The sequence below is a fragment of the Zootermopsis nevadensis genome, unplaced genomic scaffold (assembly GCF_977971745.1).
Source record: "Zootermopsis nevadensis isolate Lab colony 2312 unplaced genomic scaffold, Znev_1.0 Znev_ptg000024l, whole genome shotgun sequence".
Classification (NCBI taxonomy): Eukaryota; Metazoa; Arthropoda; class Insecta; order Blattodea; family Termopsidae; genus Zootermopsis; species Zootermopsis nevadensis.
In genome coordinates, this window is record NW_028259156.1 from 14,954,930 (window position 1) to 14,972,289 (window position 17,360).

At 35.7% G+C, this 17,360-nt stretch overlaps 1 protein-coding gene across 1 annotated transcript; it reads left to right on the forward strand.

Moving 5' to 3' along the window:
• The first annotated feature begins 157 nt into the window (after positions 1–157).
• On the forward strand, positions 158–14,564 carry mRNA-cap (RNA guanylyltransferase and 5'-phosphatase mRNA capping enzyme). The gene is made up of 14 exons (XM_022066385.2): positions 158–315; positions 465–667; positions 2,519–2,711; positions 3,362–3,473; positions 4,208–4,311; positions 7,027–7,111; positions 7,398–7,535; positions 7,686–7,787; positions 8,850–8,985; positions 9,736–9,861; positions 10,874–11,059; positions 11,539–11,639; positions 12,911–13,101; positions 14,211–14,564. The coding sequence occupies exons 2-14, from the start codon at positions 470–472 to the stop codon at positions 14,333–14,335; spliced, it is 1,797 nt and encodes a 598-aa protein (XP_021922077.1). The 5' UTR covers positions 158–315; positions 465–469; the 3' UTR covers positions 14,336–14,564.
• Positions 14,565–17,360: the final 2,796 nt, after the last annotated feature.

Genomic DNA, 17,360 nt, shown 5'->3' on the forward strand with positions numbered 1-17,360 from the left:
TTATGGATGTTCTCTGGTAGATACAACAGGAGTACGGTTTGTCTCCACATGTACGATTGTAGAATCGAAGTTTATAGCGAGGAACCGTAGTGGTCGTGCTACGTTTTCGATGGCTCGAAAATAAATCAAACACGCTGCTTTCACTAGTGCAATAGAATGCGCCTTAGCACAGATTATACCAACATCGCAAAAGTGTGGCGTTATCTATTATCGTTTGTTAGGTGTACGTGATTAATGTTGGTGGATATGATTTTTCAGGTTCCTATTATGGGAGTTTAAATATTAAAGCTTTCTCTGGACTGCCAATATATTTCGGTGGGTAACACTAGAACGGTGTTTATCCGTTAATATTGCATTATTTTTTCTTTAATTGTGAAATTGCCCTAACCAAATATGCCATTTTCAGTTCAGGCTAGTCAGTAGTGCCAGCTGATAGTTGTATGGTTCATTTTAAATGTTAACAGACACAATGAGTGGCCACCAGGATAACAGAAGTGCAGGACTGATCCCACAGCGTTGGTTACATTGCCCAAGAAAAGCAGCAGGTGTGGTGGCTAATAAATTTCTTGCATTCAAAACTCCTCTCAGCTCTCAGTATGATGATCAGGTTCCAGAGGATTGTCGCTTTTCACCCAGCATGATTTTTCAGTCAATGAAGAGTTACGAGGTATGAAGTTGGTGCAATGGCTTTTTGTCACAATACAATAAAATACCAGAAATATGTCACTACTTTAGGTGGGTGACAGACTCAACCAAGAATATGTAAGTAGGGTATAGAACCCCAAAATAAGACAAGTTTCTAAGTTTCTTATAATACAAAATAACATGTACATACAAATACATATGGTTTTAATTCATGACCTACTTTCTTTTGTTAAGGCTATACAAGAACTGTTTAAAATAGTATCCTGTGCATTTGAAGTTTCATGGCATGTTGAATTTTATCTTATAACGTTTTGGATCTTGATCTATAAAGCCTCAAAAGTGTGTTGATTATATCGGGGTTTATTTCATACAGATAAAAATCATATTTATTCAGAGACATGGAACATGACAGCAGTAGTCATCTGCTGAATATAACCAGTTCATTCATTGAAGATAGTCTTTAGAGCCTGCATTGAATTTTCTGCAGTATGCACTTGTTTACTGTTCTGCTGAAAATGTGTGATTCTTAATCTTAATTCTTCAAAGAATGGCTTTAAAATATTGTTTACATACTGCTCTGTGTCACAGAAAAATATTGGACTGCAATTTTGTAGTGTTTACTTCATACCATAGACCAAATTTCTGGTCATGTAATGGGATCTGATGAATAACCTGTTCGTATTCAATATTCTAGTATGTGTGTTCTGAGAATTCATTTAACCACTAGTAATAAAACAAGTCTTTGACCATTAGAAGAAGATATTTAGGGTTAACTATTCCATTATGAATATGTCTAAAAAGCCAGTTTTTAAAGTTAAGTCTTGAAACTGTATCTGAGATGGTTTGCCATTAATATTTTGCATAGATGGAAGTTTAAATTTTTATGGTTTAATAACATGCTATAGATATAAGGTTCTGAGGAAAATTATTATTTGGTTTCTTGGACTCATAGATGTACTTGAATATCCAAGAAGGTTTAATAATTTGAAAAGTTTTGAGTGGTGGACGGTAGACAAATTAGCTCGTAATCACCATTTGAACCATGCTAACAGTTAAATCTACATGCCATTTTTACTTGATTTCTCCAAAGATGCATCTTCCTGTGAATGAAACATACATTTTTAATGACACTCCTAATGTAAAAACATAACTTCATCAGTTTAAACTGTGTATATATGCCCATATGTAAGAGAAAAAGGGAGAGACTTTTAGGTTACAATTACATGCTAAATAAAATATTCTGACTGAAAATTTAATAGTACTTTCATGACATTTCCAAAAATGAAGGCAGTATACATGTGAATATTTTATATTTTAGAACTAGTAACTTACTTGTCAAGAGGAAAAAAAATTGACAGTGGAACCATGGTTCCGGAGAATTTGACGTAAATATGTCTATACGGAAAGGAAGTTTATATATTGGCTTTATTCTAAATATTTCCTTTATACATGCTTTACAATTGAGTAAAGTTTGATTAAGACTTTGCTTATTTAACTTGAATTAGTTACGCTTAAGATGGGTCTGTGGTAGCTGAATGTAATGTAAGGTAAGGTGATGTAATGTAAGGTAAGGTAAGGTAATGTAATGAAATATTTTATAGGTAACAACAATGCCGAGTAAACAGATGACGTTTTCTAGGTAACAATAATGACGAGTAAACAGATGTTCCCTAGATACACTTGTTACACTTTTTCGTTTCATTTTTTCGTTCCCCTTTTTTGCCGAATGACCCTTCCTTATAGACGTATTTACGTCAAAAATCTAAAATAGTGCACCCCAGTATGCCCCTTGGAGTGGAAGATGTTGCAGCTGGATTATTTGATAAGTATCTGAATTGTATAAATTTTATTTTTGCTTTTACGATATTTACAGATGAAACTTGGTCTTTGGATTGATTTGACAAACACATCACGATTTTATAATAAGAAACAAATTGAAGCTGAAGGCTGCAGGTATATAAAAATGAAGTGTCGAGGACATAGTGAAACTCCATCTAAAGAGGTGGCCAAAGCATTCTTTGTGATTTGTCAAGAATTTATAAATGAAAATCCATTAGAAATAATAGGTATGTAATGAATTAGGTATAGAAATGCTGTATACCTTTTTTCTGCATGAAGAAAGCTTGTATAATTCAAATATGCCATAAACATTTATTATTTGGAACTAAGTAAACCAAATGAAGAAGTGGAAGATGCAAACAAAGTTACGGAAAGCAGTCCCTAGAAATGTCTATTGTATAATAAGATGACTGTCTCCAAGATGCTACAACCCAGAAGACAGCCATCTATGTACTCACTGCTGTGAGAACCTCAAATCTTCCTTATATAGAGTACTGTTTGCACTTGTACATAAATTCTCCAGAAAATTATGAATGAAGTGAATGTACACTGTCAGTTCAGTGAAATCAGTTTATTTTATTCCAGATCTCAGCTTACTCAGATTCTAAAAATGTTCATCTTGTTTGAATGTTTATATATAAAGATGTTCTTGTACATGATATGTGTTAGTCATGAAAATGAATTTAAATTTTATTGTAAAATCTATAAATATAAAAGTTAAAAAGTTGGAATTCTTATTACAAATAAATTTGGTTTGAATTTTTAATTCTGTAAGCATATAAATTACACATCAAAGCAAACATGCTTAAAGTAAAAAGGGTGAAAGAATAAACTAAAAATGTAAATGTAACAAAGCCAGTTTTATTTGCTTTGGCAGGTGTCCATTGCACACATGGTTTCAACAGGACAGGTTTCCTTATAGTTTCTTATCTGGTAGAACAAATGGACTATAGTTTGGACGCTGCTCTCAATCAGTTTGCCGTAGTTCGGTAAGTTGCAACATTTGCTTGCATTGATTTAAGGTGTCTCATGCAGTAAAAAAGTCAGAGAATATGTTTTGCACGTTTAATTGGTAGAGCACATTTTTACGAGCATGTCATAAAATTTTCAGTTTAAAATTCTACACAGTTTTTTTAGATATTAAAGTGTTAGTATGTGTACACATGTTTGGGAGCATTTAAATGCTAGTGTAAAGGATTATAACTTGATTTTTTTCAGTTTAAAAACACAATATCTTGTGAACTGTGTCTGATTCGCTTAATTTTTTTGTAAATATTCATTCTTATATATAATAGAGGATGGACCAAAAATAATTTAATTTTAATAACATTTAAACAAGTTTTATTTTAAATATCTGAAGATAATTTTTTTAAAAAAAATGTCATTATACTAAGATAATCTGTAAAGCTTAAAGTGACTACAATCACATTTGAATTGCTTCATCCTTCGGACGGTAATGTTAGCTTTTAAAAAAAGTAATGAGATTGGTAAGTGGGTCACACGCATGTTCTTACATACTATTCATGATCATCTTCCCATTTCAATCAGTCTTAAAAAATCATTTGCAGATGAATGTGCATCATTAAAAACCTAGGAATTTCTAAGCTTAATTCTCGTCCTCTAAAACTGTATGTACTTTCCTTTGTCGTCTGTTTCTGTTAGGTAATGATTCTGTTGTGAAGTTTTCTTATAAGATGTTAATTTTGTGGTTACTGACTTTCAGCCCACCAGGAATCTATAAAAAAGATTACCTGCAAGAACTATATAAAAGGTATGATGACATCGATGATACACCACTCCCACCTCAGCTGCCAAATTGGTATAGAGGTCAGTCATTGTGCTTCCTCAGGAACTAGTGATACCATAAGCTAAATACTGTATCGGCTTAGCAATAAATGCCTACGGGAATAATGTCGTCACCAGTTGTGAGAAAGGGATTTTTATTTTATTCACTTATGCCCGACCAGTGACCGAGAAAACAGTAAATTGGGAATGTTCCAGTGAGGCTTCAGTATGGAAATGTAAAGGAGTAATTCATTAGAGTACTTTATATGAGGTGTATAGTGTGTATTAGCCTGATTATAAGGTGGCTTTAGATTTAAGAAACAATAAGCAAGAAAAATGGATGAAAACATCGTGTATTTTCTAAATGTTCATATTAAGAAATTTCAAAAGTGTCATACTCGCCAATTGTATTACGAAATTATTTTGTTGGCTGACTTAAGCACGTACTTAATTCACTAAACAGTTCCGTAGTCTCGCATTTAAAACTTATGCATGCGTATTTTAATTTCTGTAACGTGGTGTAGTATTTCCTGTAGTACTACTGTGGAGTTTGGCAAGTCACCATACTGAAAGTCTAAATTCTTTATGACAGGACCAACTAGGATACCAGCTGTGCCTTTAAACTGAGTGGATGGGACAGGGTGTCATCATTCTCTTTATCCACAACTTCTAAACTGTTGGATCCAAAAATAAGGCGAGTTTGGTTTTCCAGATCTGCTTTTAACATGTTCAGTTCTGTATCTGTTTAAATGGATGATAACTATATATGCCAGGTACAGGAAATGATGCTGGTAGTTTGTCATCTACACGTATTATTGTCATTATTTTGCATCTTCACAGTTGTTATCCCTGTACATACATGTTTTTCACTGTGCTTTTTACTTTACACACTGCTGTGTGCACAGACCATGTGCTTTAATTTTGAGGTGGAAATATATTTTACTTTGAAGATAACATTTCCTTTATATTCTTCTGTTTTCCTGTGTAGTAGCTTGAAACAGCCAAGGAAGCACCCAGCAGAGGACATTAAGAGTTACCATATAGTCAGGCTGATACAATAATGACACCATTTTTATCCACATAAGCAATGCAATGTCGCCCTCGGTGGACTAGTGGTTAGCGTGCTCGCCACTGGACCCAAGGTTCGCGGGTTCAATCCTGGCCAAAGTCGATGGATTTTTAGGGGTGATAAAAATCCATAGCACAACTTCCTTTGGAGGGGGAGTAAATCCGGCGGTCCCATGTCGTAGATTTACGGCATGTAAAAGAACCTTACGAGCATGATACGAGATGTCTTGTAAGCAAAATTCAGTGGCCATTTCTCACCCAAGTCTCTCCTGATTTATTGCTAGATGGTTCTGGCAGTTAAATCAGGATTGAGTAGAAACTGTGCAGAGTCAGTGGGCTGGTCACTCACTACTCACAAATGCACACTTTAAATATTAGGAAACCTCCGAAAAGGAGGCGGCGAAAACCCACAAATGGGTTGTAGAGCCACTGATAATAAAAATAATAAGAATAAATACGTAGTAGAATTGTGTTATTGTATTAATTTCTTGTATTTTTGTTTGAGGTCCCTTGAGTGTTGCTATTTACATTTAATTCGTACATGGCTTTCATGTGCGGCAACTTCTGTCCAAGCTTTTTAGAAATTAGTTGTTGATACTTTTTATTTAAAAAGATTACAAATGTCCATTAGATTAAACTTTGCAGTTGTTACATTGGGGTCTCTGGTTGTTGGTACACAATGTATTTAATGATATTTATACAATATCAATTTGAAGAATGTTATTACTCTTATAATTCATGCATCCTCTATATGATAATGCTTCCCATTCAAAAGTTAAGGAATGAAGTTTATTTTTCATAGTGTAGTGTTCTGAATATTACATTGATTTTAGTGTGTAATCTTTCCTTTGTGATTTCCATATACTATGTTTGTGTTGCTTCCCATGTAGACTGAGTCGCTTATTGTATTGATGGTACCTTAATGAAATTTCAAGAATAATGCTTGTCTTTCTCATTTTTTGTCAACAGTATTATAGCTGTTAAACCAGTTTTAGTGTTCATGAAACTGAGTATGAAAATCATATCATTAAGACAGCCACAGAATATGATATTGTAATGTTAGCACCCTGTTTGTAATCAGGAGGTCCCAGTTTCAAATCTCAGTCTAGTAACTAACTTTTCTGACTGAGGTTTTTCATGGTTTTTCTCAGCCCCACTAGGCAGATAGTAGGGAGGTATCTTCAAACATCTTACCTGTTGACAATTAAATTAATTAAATCCGTGGCATAACAGCTCCAGAGAGCCAAAGCCGACTAGCTTGACTGCTGGCCTCACGTTCACATGCCTAAGCAGAGGTGAACGATCATCCAACCAGATATAGGGTGACATGTGGTCAGCACGACGAACCCCCAGCCATTGTTAGCTTTCCTGACTGGATTACGCTACTTATTGTAGCTCCCCAATTTCCTCACGATGCTGGGTTGACACCAGTCCCATACACTGGTCGAAAGCTCATGAGAAAATTTCTTCTCCCCCGAGACTCGAACCAGCGCGCATTCCGTATCGCCGGTCCGAAGCATGATGCCTCAGACCGCGCGGCTACGGCGCGGAACTTGTTGACAATATAGGTAATAACTTAAATATCAGGCACAGATGTAACGGTAAGTCGTACAAACCAAAACGACAGTGGTGGAAAAGTCCTTTCCAAATGTGGTTGTGTGCAAAATCAGAATTTATCTATTTTTCCAGAATATGATGACAGTAATGGAGATGGTGGTGATGATAAGGATGGAAATAACTCCACTGACACTGCTGGAGGCGCAGGTGGAAGCAGGTTAGTTGTAAGTTATAGATGAACACAAAATATTTTAAATATCATTAGGTCACCTTGTTACGGAAACAGGGATAATATCTATGACTGTGTTTCAAACAGGGTTTCAGATATATATCTTTAATCCGTTACCCATTTATAAAAATTATAATGCTTATAATCACATAATATGCACCATGCAGATATTTCTGTAGGTGACAGAATGTTTTATTCTTAAGTTTGAAGATTAGAAAGTAAGTAATGTAATAAAGAAAAGACTTTACTTGCAACCCGCTCATCTTATTGCCAGTGGACGGCGACGAAGACGAGAATACCAGAACAAAAATCCAACATTTATGCAAGGCGTGTCTGGTGCAACTCCCATTACTGCACAAGCAAAGCTACAGAATATACAACGGAAAGTTCAGGACTTCTGTGGCTGGCAGAGGTAAATATTCTTTTATTTTATACGGTTGTGGGTGCAGGAAGGAACTGCTTTGCCCATAACAGTAAAAGGATTAAACATACTTAGACATTGATAATGAGATATAAGTGTGTAAGTAAATGCTAATCACAGGAAGATTCTTCATACTTACAGCAATGGATTTCCTGGCTGCCAGCCTGTGTCTATGGACACAAAGAATATCAGTTTGTTGGGTGTGAAGCCATACAGAGTTTCATGGAAAGCTGATGGCACAAGGTAAATTTATGCTATTATTCCTTCTTATTTTTATTTCCTCCCACCACACACACTCACACAGAAGGGACTAAAAAGGAGATGACATGTCTGTATATCCTTTGAAACTCCTTGACAGATTTTAGTGAAATATGGTAAACGTTGTTTGCTAATTTTCATATTTGTTCTTCTCAGTCCAACTCCTACTTTACGTTAAGCTCAGTCCAGACTATATCATGTAAGATTTGAGGTTTTCACAGCGGTGAGTATAAAGATTTCTGTCTCCTGGGTTGTTGCGCTGTGTAGTCTGGTCGATGCTAACCAACATTTCAGAGGTCATACTGTCTCTGCCTGCATCAGCCCTGATGACGGAGGCAGTATGACCTCTGAAACGTTGGTAAACATCTCCCAGACTACACAGCGCAACAACCCAGAAGACAAATCTTCAGACTATATCAGTTTCCTCAGAAAGTGATCTTGTTTCAAAAATTGTGTGACATGAATTATAGCTGTCATTAAGATCTCCAGCTTTTGTCAGCATTGTTCTGGTCAGGTACTAGGCTATGTGATATGTATTCCTCCGTGGTTTCAGCATTAAATTTCTGTGCTTTTATCTTAAAATTGTGAGAGCATATAACTTTTGTTAAAAAATCTGTGGCATAACAGCTCCAGAGAGCCAAAGCCGACTAGCTTGACTGCTGGCCTCACGTTCACATGCCTAAGCAGAGGTGAACGATCATCCAACCAGATATAGGGTGACGTGTGGTCAGCACGACAAACCCCCAGCCATTGCTAGCTTTCCTGACCGGATTACGCTACTCATTGTAGCTCCCAAATTTCCTCACGATGCTGGATTGACACTGGTCCCATACACTGGTCGAAAATCTCATGAGAAAATTTCTTCTCCCCCGAGACTCGAACCAGCGCGCATTCCGTATCGCCGGTCCAAAGCATGATGCCTCAGACCGTGCGGCTATGGCACGGGGCAATTTTTTAAATATTAAGCTATAAACTTCTTAAGAAGGATTCTGCTCCATGGAGTAAAGTACTTAGTTGTCATAAGTCTGAGACAGACTTTGCTTACAGGTACATGATGCTAATTCTACAGGAGAATGAAATATACTTTATTGACCGAGACAACAGTGTGTTCCAAGTATCTGGATTGAAGTTTCCACACAGAAAAGATTTCAAGAGACATTTAGTCAACACCCTTCTGGATGGGGTAATGTAGACACATTTATAAAAAGAGGGGAACTTTTTATCTCATTTACATGCCAAAATGTTGTAGCTTAGGATAACAAAACAAGTAAACGTGTTTGAAAACAAATTGCTCAGGATAATATTCAGACCTCAGAAGGATGAAGTCAGCATTTTAGGATAATACATAATGAACTTTTTTATTTATATAGGTTTTCCGTTATTGTTAGGATAATGAAAACTGATAGACTGTAATTGCCTGGGCACGTGGCTAAAATGTGGAAAACAAGGAATCTATAAAGTGTTTTTATGGGGGGGAAATCTCTTAGGAAAACAATTTGAAGACTGAGAAGAAAATTAATTGGGAATATTAAGAGGGTCTTAGAGTAAAATTGGTTCAGGCACTTGCCTTGTGGTGGGCTTTGGTATTAGCAGCATTGAATCATCAGGTTCTGCTACTACACTATTAGTTAATTATAGTTTTTCCACTTTCCTAATAACAGTATAAATTGGAATAAATAAAAATTGCTTCTGTACATAACTTGTACTGCTTGTATGCTGCCTGCATGGGATATTCTGGATATGAAGAGTCTGTCGTCAGAATCATCTTTACTCCAGCACTGCCTTGTTCATGGTTAGTCATGTCTAGTAAAAGAGTTTCGGAGCAAAGGGTATAGATCCACTGATACCAGAAATGGTTACACGATGAAACTAAGATGATATTTATAATATGTATAGAGGAAGTAAGTCTAAATAAAATTTACTTTTATTTAAGGAAATGGTTATAGATAAGGTGAATGGACAAGACATTCCTCGATATTTGGCCTATGATATTATCAAGTTTGATGGTTGTGATGTTGGCAGATCTGCATTTTATCCAGTAAGGCTTGCATGTATTGAGGTACGTTCCAGTTGCATTTTGTTATTTATTTGTTACTGAATTCTTAGAATGTAGAGAATATGTTATTATGAACTAGTGGTGTTTTGAACTTAATAAAAAATGTGGGTTAGTGTTATATGAAATAGTGATGAGATGAAATCTATAATTATAATGTGCCTGTCCATCACTTGTGAATGGTGTGTTATAGAAGAAGTTGTAAAGAATATGTGTATGTATTTTTGGGGTAGAGATGAGGGAAAATATCTCAAGAAGGTGAATGATGCAGAATTTAAGGAACAGTGCCAGGTGAAAATCTTGACATGTTTCCAGCTTCAGGAAATTTGGATGATAATGTGGACACCCATAGGACTTGGAAAGGTATTAGAGAGAATGGCAGAATTTTAGTGAAATCAAATCTAGGCTGTCACATGCTTCTTCTTCTTCTTCTATGGCTCTCCGGTCCGTATTCGGTCCATGGCCTCAATTCTCCTCTTCCATTCAGTCCTCTGTTAGGTCCGTCTGTCCGAGGACTTGATTGAGGTTTCGAAACATCTTCTTTTTTACGGTGCAAGGTTGTTAGCCTTGCGACCAACCCCCAACCTGGAGGACCAGGGTACCTGTCTTAGTCTGACCTCTCCCCCTCGACCAATCCGGCTAGGGAGGCCCTACCAGTAGCTCTTGGGATCACTGAGGTACTCAAGCCCCACCACATGCATAAGCAGCATAAACCATGGTTTGATGAAGAATGTTCAGAACTATTAGCTAGATGAAAGTAGGCTAAATTGCAGTGGTTTTGGGGTCTAAGGCAAGTGAATGGACAGTGCAAAATGTGAAGTTAGTAGAATGTTCATGACCAAAAGAAGGGTATACCTGAAAGACCAAATTAATGAGCCTCAAACAAACTGTAAGAACAGAAACATTAGTAATTAGTATGTTATTCCTGTTTTGGAGATGTGATTTGTAGTAAATATTGTGTTAGGTTGTGTGTCACTGTCTATTTCTGAGATAGCTGAAGATCTTATATTCTGTTTAGAAAGAAATAGTGCAGCCAAGACATCAAGCCATGAAGGAGGGACGCATTGACAAGTCATCTGAACCCTTTAGTGTGCGTTTGAAACAGTTCTGGGATATCACACAGGCTGAAAGGTTACTAAGTGACAAATTCAGCAAAATGCTATCTCATGAACCTGATGGACTCATCTTCCAGCCTTCCAAGGAAGTACGATCATTAACAATATAAAAGTTTGAAATTTCACTTCAATTATAAAATGAACCTTGACTAAATTAAATAGTGTTTCCAAATTCAGAATTTTGGTTATGGCATTTCTGTTGATGATAAATCCTTATGTACAATTATGGGTGCTGGACAAGCCTTTTTTAATTTCATTACCATATATCTGTGTATAATTCACTCCCCTCATTTTTTAGTATGAATGTAAGAAAAATAAGTTTCTGTGTAGTTTGTGTATTAAATTTTTATGTGTAAAGGATAACATTAAAAGATGATATTACTGTAAAGTCTGTGAAGTATCATTGCAACTATAAAATCTTGTTATGAGAAGTAATAGAGAAGTCATTTCTATTTGGAGAAAATGTTTCTCTTGTATGAATAGTGTCAAGTAAACTAATATTTTTAATAATTGGCCATGCATGTATGTATGGTTAGCTCTGCAAACTTGTATTTTTTCTGTGTTTCAGCCATACATCCCAGGTTCTTGTTCTGAGGTACTGAAATGGAAACCTCTTAGTCATAACTCTGTTGATTTCAAGTTGAAGATAGAAACAGAAGAAGGACAGGGGTAAGTTCAGATAAAGATTTACATCAACATCCTTTAAAATCATAGTGATCCTCAAACTTTTCCGATATCAAAGTTAATATGTTGAATTGCAAGTTTTATTGCCTTATTTCATAATTTATAACAGTAATAATTTTGTCACACATTTTGATATGTCAGCCTGTTTGCATTTTAAATAAGATCAACTGAAAGTAGCGCAGAACATGCTTCAGATATTACTCTGCATAGGCTCCATTGCTTCCACATTACACATCTAGATGGTACTGTTTTTATTTTTTATTTGTTGTTCACTTTCTGTTTTAGCTATTGATGTTATTGATTATTTAAGTTGAGGACTGTTTGGCAAGTGAGATGGCCAAAATATGAATACAGTATATACATTCAAATCCTATGCTCTGGAAACATGTTCATACATCTTTGATATTGGATATATGTAGGACAGTCTAAAAGTTCCCGGTATTGTGGTATAGCTCTGTAATGGTAGGACATATGGCAACGTTCAAAGTAGGACTCTTGCATGCACACACACTTGCTCCATCGATCCTGCCATTGTTGGAAGCACCGGCGGAAGGCTTTGTTTGGAATCTTCCGGAGTTCGGCCGTCGCATTTGACACCTCGCTGATTGTGCAGCAATTCCTCGCCGAGAAAAGCATTCCCGTCATTACCCAACCACCATACTCTCCGGATCTCGCTCTGAGTGACTTCTGGCTGTTCCCTACTCTGAAAATGGGCCTGAAGGAGACGTGTTTCGCAAACATGGAGGACATCAAATCGAATGCAATGGCCGAACTCCGGAAGATTCAAAATGAAGCCTTCCGCTGGTGCTTCCAACACTGTCAGGATCGATGGAGCAAGTGTGTGTGTGTGCGCGCGCAAGGGTCCTACTTTGAAGGTGATTAGGTAAGCGTTGCCATATGTCCTACCATTACAGTGCTATACCACAATTCCGGGAACTTTTTCACTGCCCCTCGTATGTCCCATAGCAAGAAATATGTTAGACCAGTCCTTCATCATGGACTTGGCAGATAATATTTACTGTAAGCATGTGTGTAGTTATGCTGTGCAACGGTTTTCACATGTTTCGGTGTATGATATCACGTGTATCTTCTTCTCCTCTCCCATCACATTTTTACTGAATTTTCTGGTAGCCACAGATGTGTTGGAAATGATGTGAAGTGTTCTATACAGTTCTGTAATGTAGATTGTTAATGCACAAGGATTTTAAATTGGGCTGTGGACACAGTAGATCTCATACAATTTTTTACATTTTCAGTATTCTAAAAAAAACAGTTGGACTCTTGTATGTGGGTGGAATGGACCGTCCATTTGGAAAGATGAAGGTGAATAAGACACTAAAAGAGCTCAACAACAAGATTGTAGAATGCAAATTCCAAGACAATCAGTGGATCTTTATGAGAGAAAGAATTGACAAGTCTTTTCCTAACAGCTATAGTACAGCCGAAGGTACAGTTTTTCCTCTTAATAATACCTATTAACATTTTAGCCAGAAGGAAAATATGAACACAGAGTGTGGGCAACGTGAATGTTGTTAACGCTGCATTTTGAATAAAAGTGAATTATGATCCGATACTTTTCCAGGTCTTGTGTATTGGCAGAAACCGTTGCTCTTTAGTTGTTAATTCTGGTTTATCAAGAACAACAAAACAGACCATCTACATTGACATGCCTCTAGCATTTTTCTGGGATCTAAATTCTGAACACTCTACGTGGAAAATCATGTTTTCCTTAGTTGCCTGAAATACAGTAGTTAAGATTTTCTGTAAGTAAGCAGCTACTCCTTACATAAATCATTTGAACCTCATCTAACCTCTCAGTCTCGTATATAATTTGGCGGAAGTGATGTTATGTCGTGTTGGTATCACTGCAGCAGTGTTCATAGCAACAAATCATTGTTCAACTTCATTATTCAGTTATTTGTAGACAATGCCATGAATATGTAAGATTTGAGGTTTTCACAGCGGTGAGTATGAAGATTTCTGTCTTCTGGGTTGTTGCGCTGTGTAGTCTGGTCGATGTTAACCAACGTTTCAGAGGTCATACTGCCTCCATCATCAGGGCGATGACCTCTGGAACGTTGGTTAACATCGACCAGACTACACAGCGCAACAACCCAGAAGACAGAAATCTTCAATGTCATGAATGCTTTTAATGGGATGTGCAGAATCCCAATGTCAGAAAGTGCCCCAGTGTATACATCAAATGTTGAGCGTCGTGTATAAATTAAAGATTGTTAAGAAAATAAGAGGTGGGTGAATCAAAAGTTATTGAGAAACTGGTATATTTCTTTCAAAGATTGTAGAGGATTTTGGCACAGCAGATTAAACTATCTTCTAATTAAACTATCTAACTTCACAAAATAAAGACAAGCTCATGCTTGCTAATGAACATTATCATAAAATCAAAACTATTCTTCCTCCCCTGTAGCATTCAGTAGGAAGGTTTTACTGTATTTACTTTTGATTTACAATAATAGATTAGCTGAGATGTTAACACTGCTAATGATATCAGCAAAATTTATTACAGTGAGAAATGTTTCCCTGTTCTTAATACAGCTGTATGCAACAGTATTCGTCATCCAGTTACTAAAGATATACTTCTGGATTATATAGAACGTAACAGGTGGTCTGAAAGTGATCAGGATTTGATGCCACCACCTGTTAAGGTCCCACGAAGGTGAACTCAACATATCAGGCACCAAGAACTGCATCATTCAGGGCTGAAGGTTCATTCTTTTTGGAATCAAAGGTATTAAGTATACAAGTGGAATGTGGTCTGCAAATTATGATGTTTATTCATATGTAGTACTGCCTATGAAATAAATAAGCATGCAATAAACAGTAGAACTGTAACTGTGAAATGGAAGAAAGAATAAAAGTGTGCATATGAAAGGTGCATCAACAAATCTTCCCCTTTGTGTTATCATATAGTCGGAAATCACGAACATGTAGCCCCATGAAAGACGTTCATCTACCCATGAATGTAAGTGTTTTAATGGAATTTGGGTGAAGTGTCAACATTTTCACTTAAATCAAGGGGCACATTCTTGTATAATACTTTGGAAATAGCAAACTACAAAATTAAATAGCTGTATCTGATGTTAAGATTATATCATAGGACTGAGTTTGCTTTTGTATTGCTACAAGATTGTTGAAATTTTCACACATCACCTCACACACAGTAGATAATGAAACATTTATGCATATATGCTTGTCATTTTGATATACGTATCTCGTGAAACTGTAACATATTTTTAAATGTAATTCTTTTTTTGGCTATGTGTGTACAGTAGTTGAAATCTAGATCACATCTGGCAGTGCTGTTTTGCTGATCCTGAAACTTAAAACAAAAAGTTTCTTTGGATAATATGTAGCACCTATGAAGATACTGTCTAGAAGTCAGTAATTCGGTTTGAGTACACAGTGCATCTTCATCAATCCTGTTTTTAAATACTGAGATAACCTCTTTTCAATCTGCATTAATGAATTATATTTTTAAAGGTTTCATTTTGATAGCTTTTACCACAGTAAGCTTTAGATTTTAAATTTCCTCACAAATAGAAGCCACAGTTAGACTTTACTGTGAGAATGAAGATGAGCAGCCACGATTGAGTTTTAATTCTGTGAACGCAAATGTGGTATGTTTGTGACAAGGAAAATATGCTCTTAATTTCATTTATTTTAGCAATGCAAAGTCAGTTTTTTTAAATACAGTCCATTACAAGACTGTTTGTGGCTCCCTGTTTGTTGTAATAACCCCCAGTTTTTCGGCTACCATGAAAATACAAAATATGCTAAATTTAAAATAACATTTTGGAAGGACACAGCGTTATTTCTTCAGATATAAATGAGACATTTTATATTAATTGAAGTGGATAGATTAATTTTACATGCATTTTAATGCACAGAATCATGACAGTAGTGACATTCCTATTTTATAAATCAGACCAGTTTATTTTGAAAGTACTTGGTTTTGAACTGGCAGTTCCAAGTTCTATTAAATGTAATTGTTTACACCATGCAGTATAAAATTCTTGTGTGCAGCTCTTAGTACCTACCACATTTATAACTTTCATTTTCTGAACTGAAAAATGTTCATGGTCGTACATGGTGAGATGAAAGATGATCTTTAATGGTGCCACTTAAATGTATCCTTTCATTCTCTGACCTTGGTGACAGTGGAATGGAAAATTAGTTTTCATTAATACATAAAAATAATTAGTATATTAGTATCCATTTATTTGTAGTAAGTAACATATTTCTTTAACTTATCCTTGGTTGTGATTGTTGAGATTGTTATTTATTAATTTTCAGAGATATATTTATTGAAACACCAGACTCAAAGTAGTATTTTAAATAAATGTGAATTATATCCAGTGGCATAGAGCAAACCATTTGCATGGTGACCTATTTTGCTTTGTGTGGTGTATTGGAAACTTTCAGAACATACAGATCTAATTACAGTTTAATACTTTTTTGACTAAAATACCAGATTTCTGTAATTTTTGTAACACTGTGCAGTGTGATTGTGTTTAACAGATTACTCAGAACACTTTCTTCTGTAGAAAATGTGCAGGCATATATGTGGTCATTTGGGAATTTATTGAAGATTTATTGGTCATTTTAATTGTTTGCATCATCAACATCCACTGCAGTCTTCGTTGTATTTCTGTGACAAGTGTAATGTAGAGCAGACATTCTTAACCTTATGTAATGAGAAACCAGAAGTTGCATGTATCTCCCACATTATAACCCCTAGCTTCCATCACACACTTTTTATCAAAATCAGTTTTGGGATATCAGAATATAGACACGACTTGAATAAGTGTGTACATGTGCATGTGCACACAAGGTAATCAATGTCAGAATTTCAGTGCTACAGATTATTTTTGAATTTCTTGCTTTGTCTGTAACTTACCTTTATTTATTTTTATATAATTTTTTTCATCTTTCATAACCCCTTAATTTTCTCTGTATTATCTTTTCATTTCTTTGTTTCCTGTGATCTTCACTGTTGGTCTCCTGTCAGCCCTAATAAGGGCTTTTTTATTTCCTTCCTTGCATGTTACACTGGTATCTACCTGTGTCCTTCATTTTGTTTGTTCCTCTCCACATTTCACATGTTTCATTTTCCTGTGTAGTTCCATGGTTTTACCTCTGCCCTGGCCTTGTCCAAAGATGATGGAGGCAGTAAGCATCTCTGAAATGCCAGTCAATTTGTACCAAACTTATATGGTGCAGTATCCCATAAGGCAGACATTTTCATGTATATGTTTGTTTCTGTGTGGTGAATGATTAAAATTAATGGTATTTGTAATTGACTTTTCAAATGACCGTACTTTATTTTTGACTAGAAAAAAGTATAAGTTCATTGCTTAGATGAAGACTGTGAATCTGCCCATGTAAATTTCAAGGAAAATTATTGATTTCAACTGTATGTTGTAAACTTGTTCAGGAATATTTTGTATATAAATTTAGAAGGAAATATCCCTCAAGCCATTCTCATCAACTTCACAGTGTTAATCTCTATTTCCAGTGGCATGAAAATGAAAATTTTAAAGTTTAAAAATGTCACCAGTTCTTACCCCACCAGCCAAATGATCATTGAGCAGGAATATACATTTTGGAAGGTGTTAATAATGTAAATACTTTATTTTAAGTGCAAAGAATAAAAACATGAAGGAGAACTAAATATTACTGAGATGT

Bases quoted from the DNA above. Each gene is read 5' to 3' on its own strand.
- mRNA-cap (XM_022066385.2), top strand. From the start codon at position 470: ATGAGTGGCCACCAGGATAACAGAAGTGCAGGACTGATCCCACAGCGT. The intron at 3,474-4,207 runs GTAAGTTGCAAC...ACTGACTTTCAG, and splicing joins AATCAGTTTGCCGTAGTTCG to CCCACCAGGAATCTATAAAA. The intron at 7,536-7,685 runs GTAAATATTCTT...TCATACTTACAG, and splicing joins GACTTCTGTGGCTGGCAGAG to CAATGGATTTCCTGGCTGCC.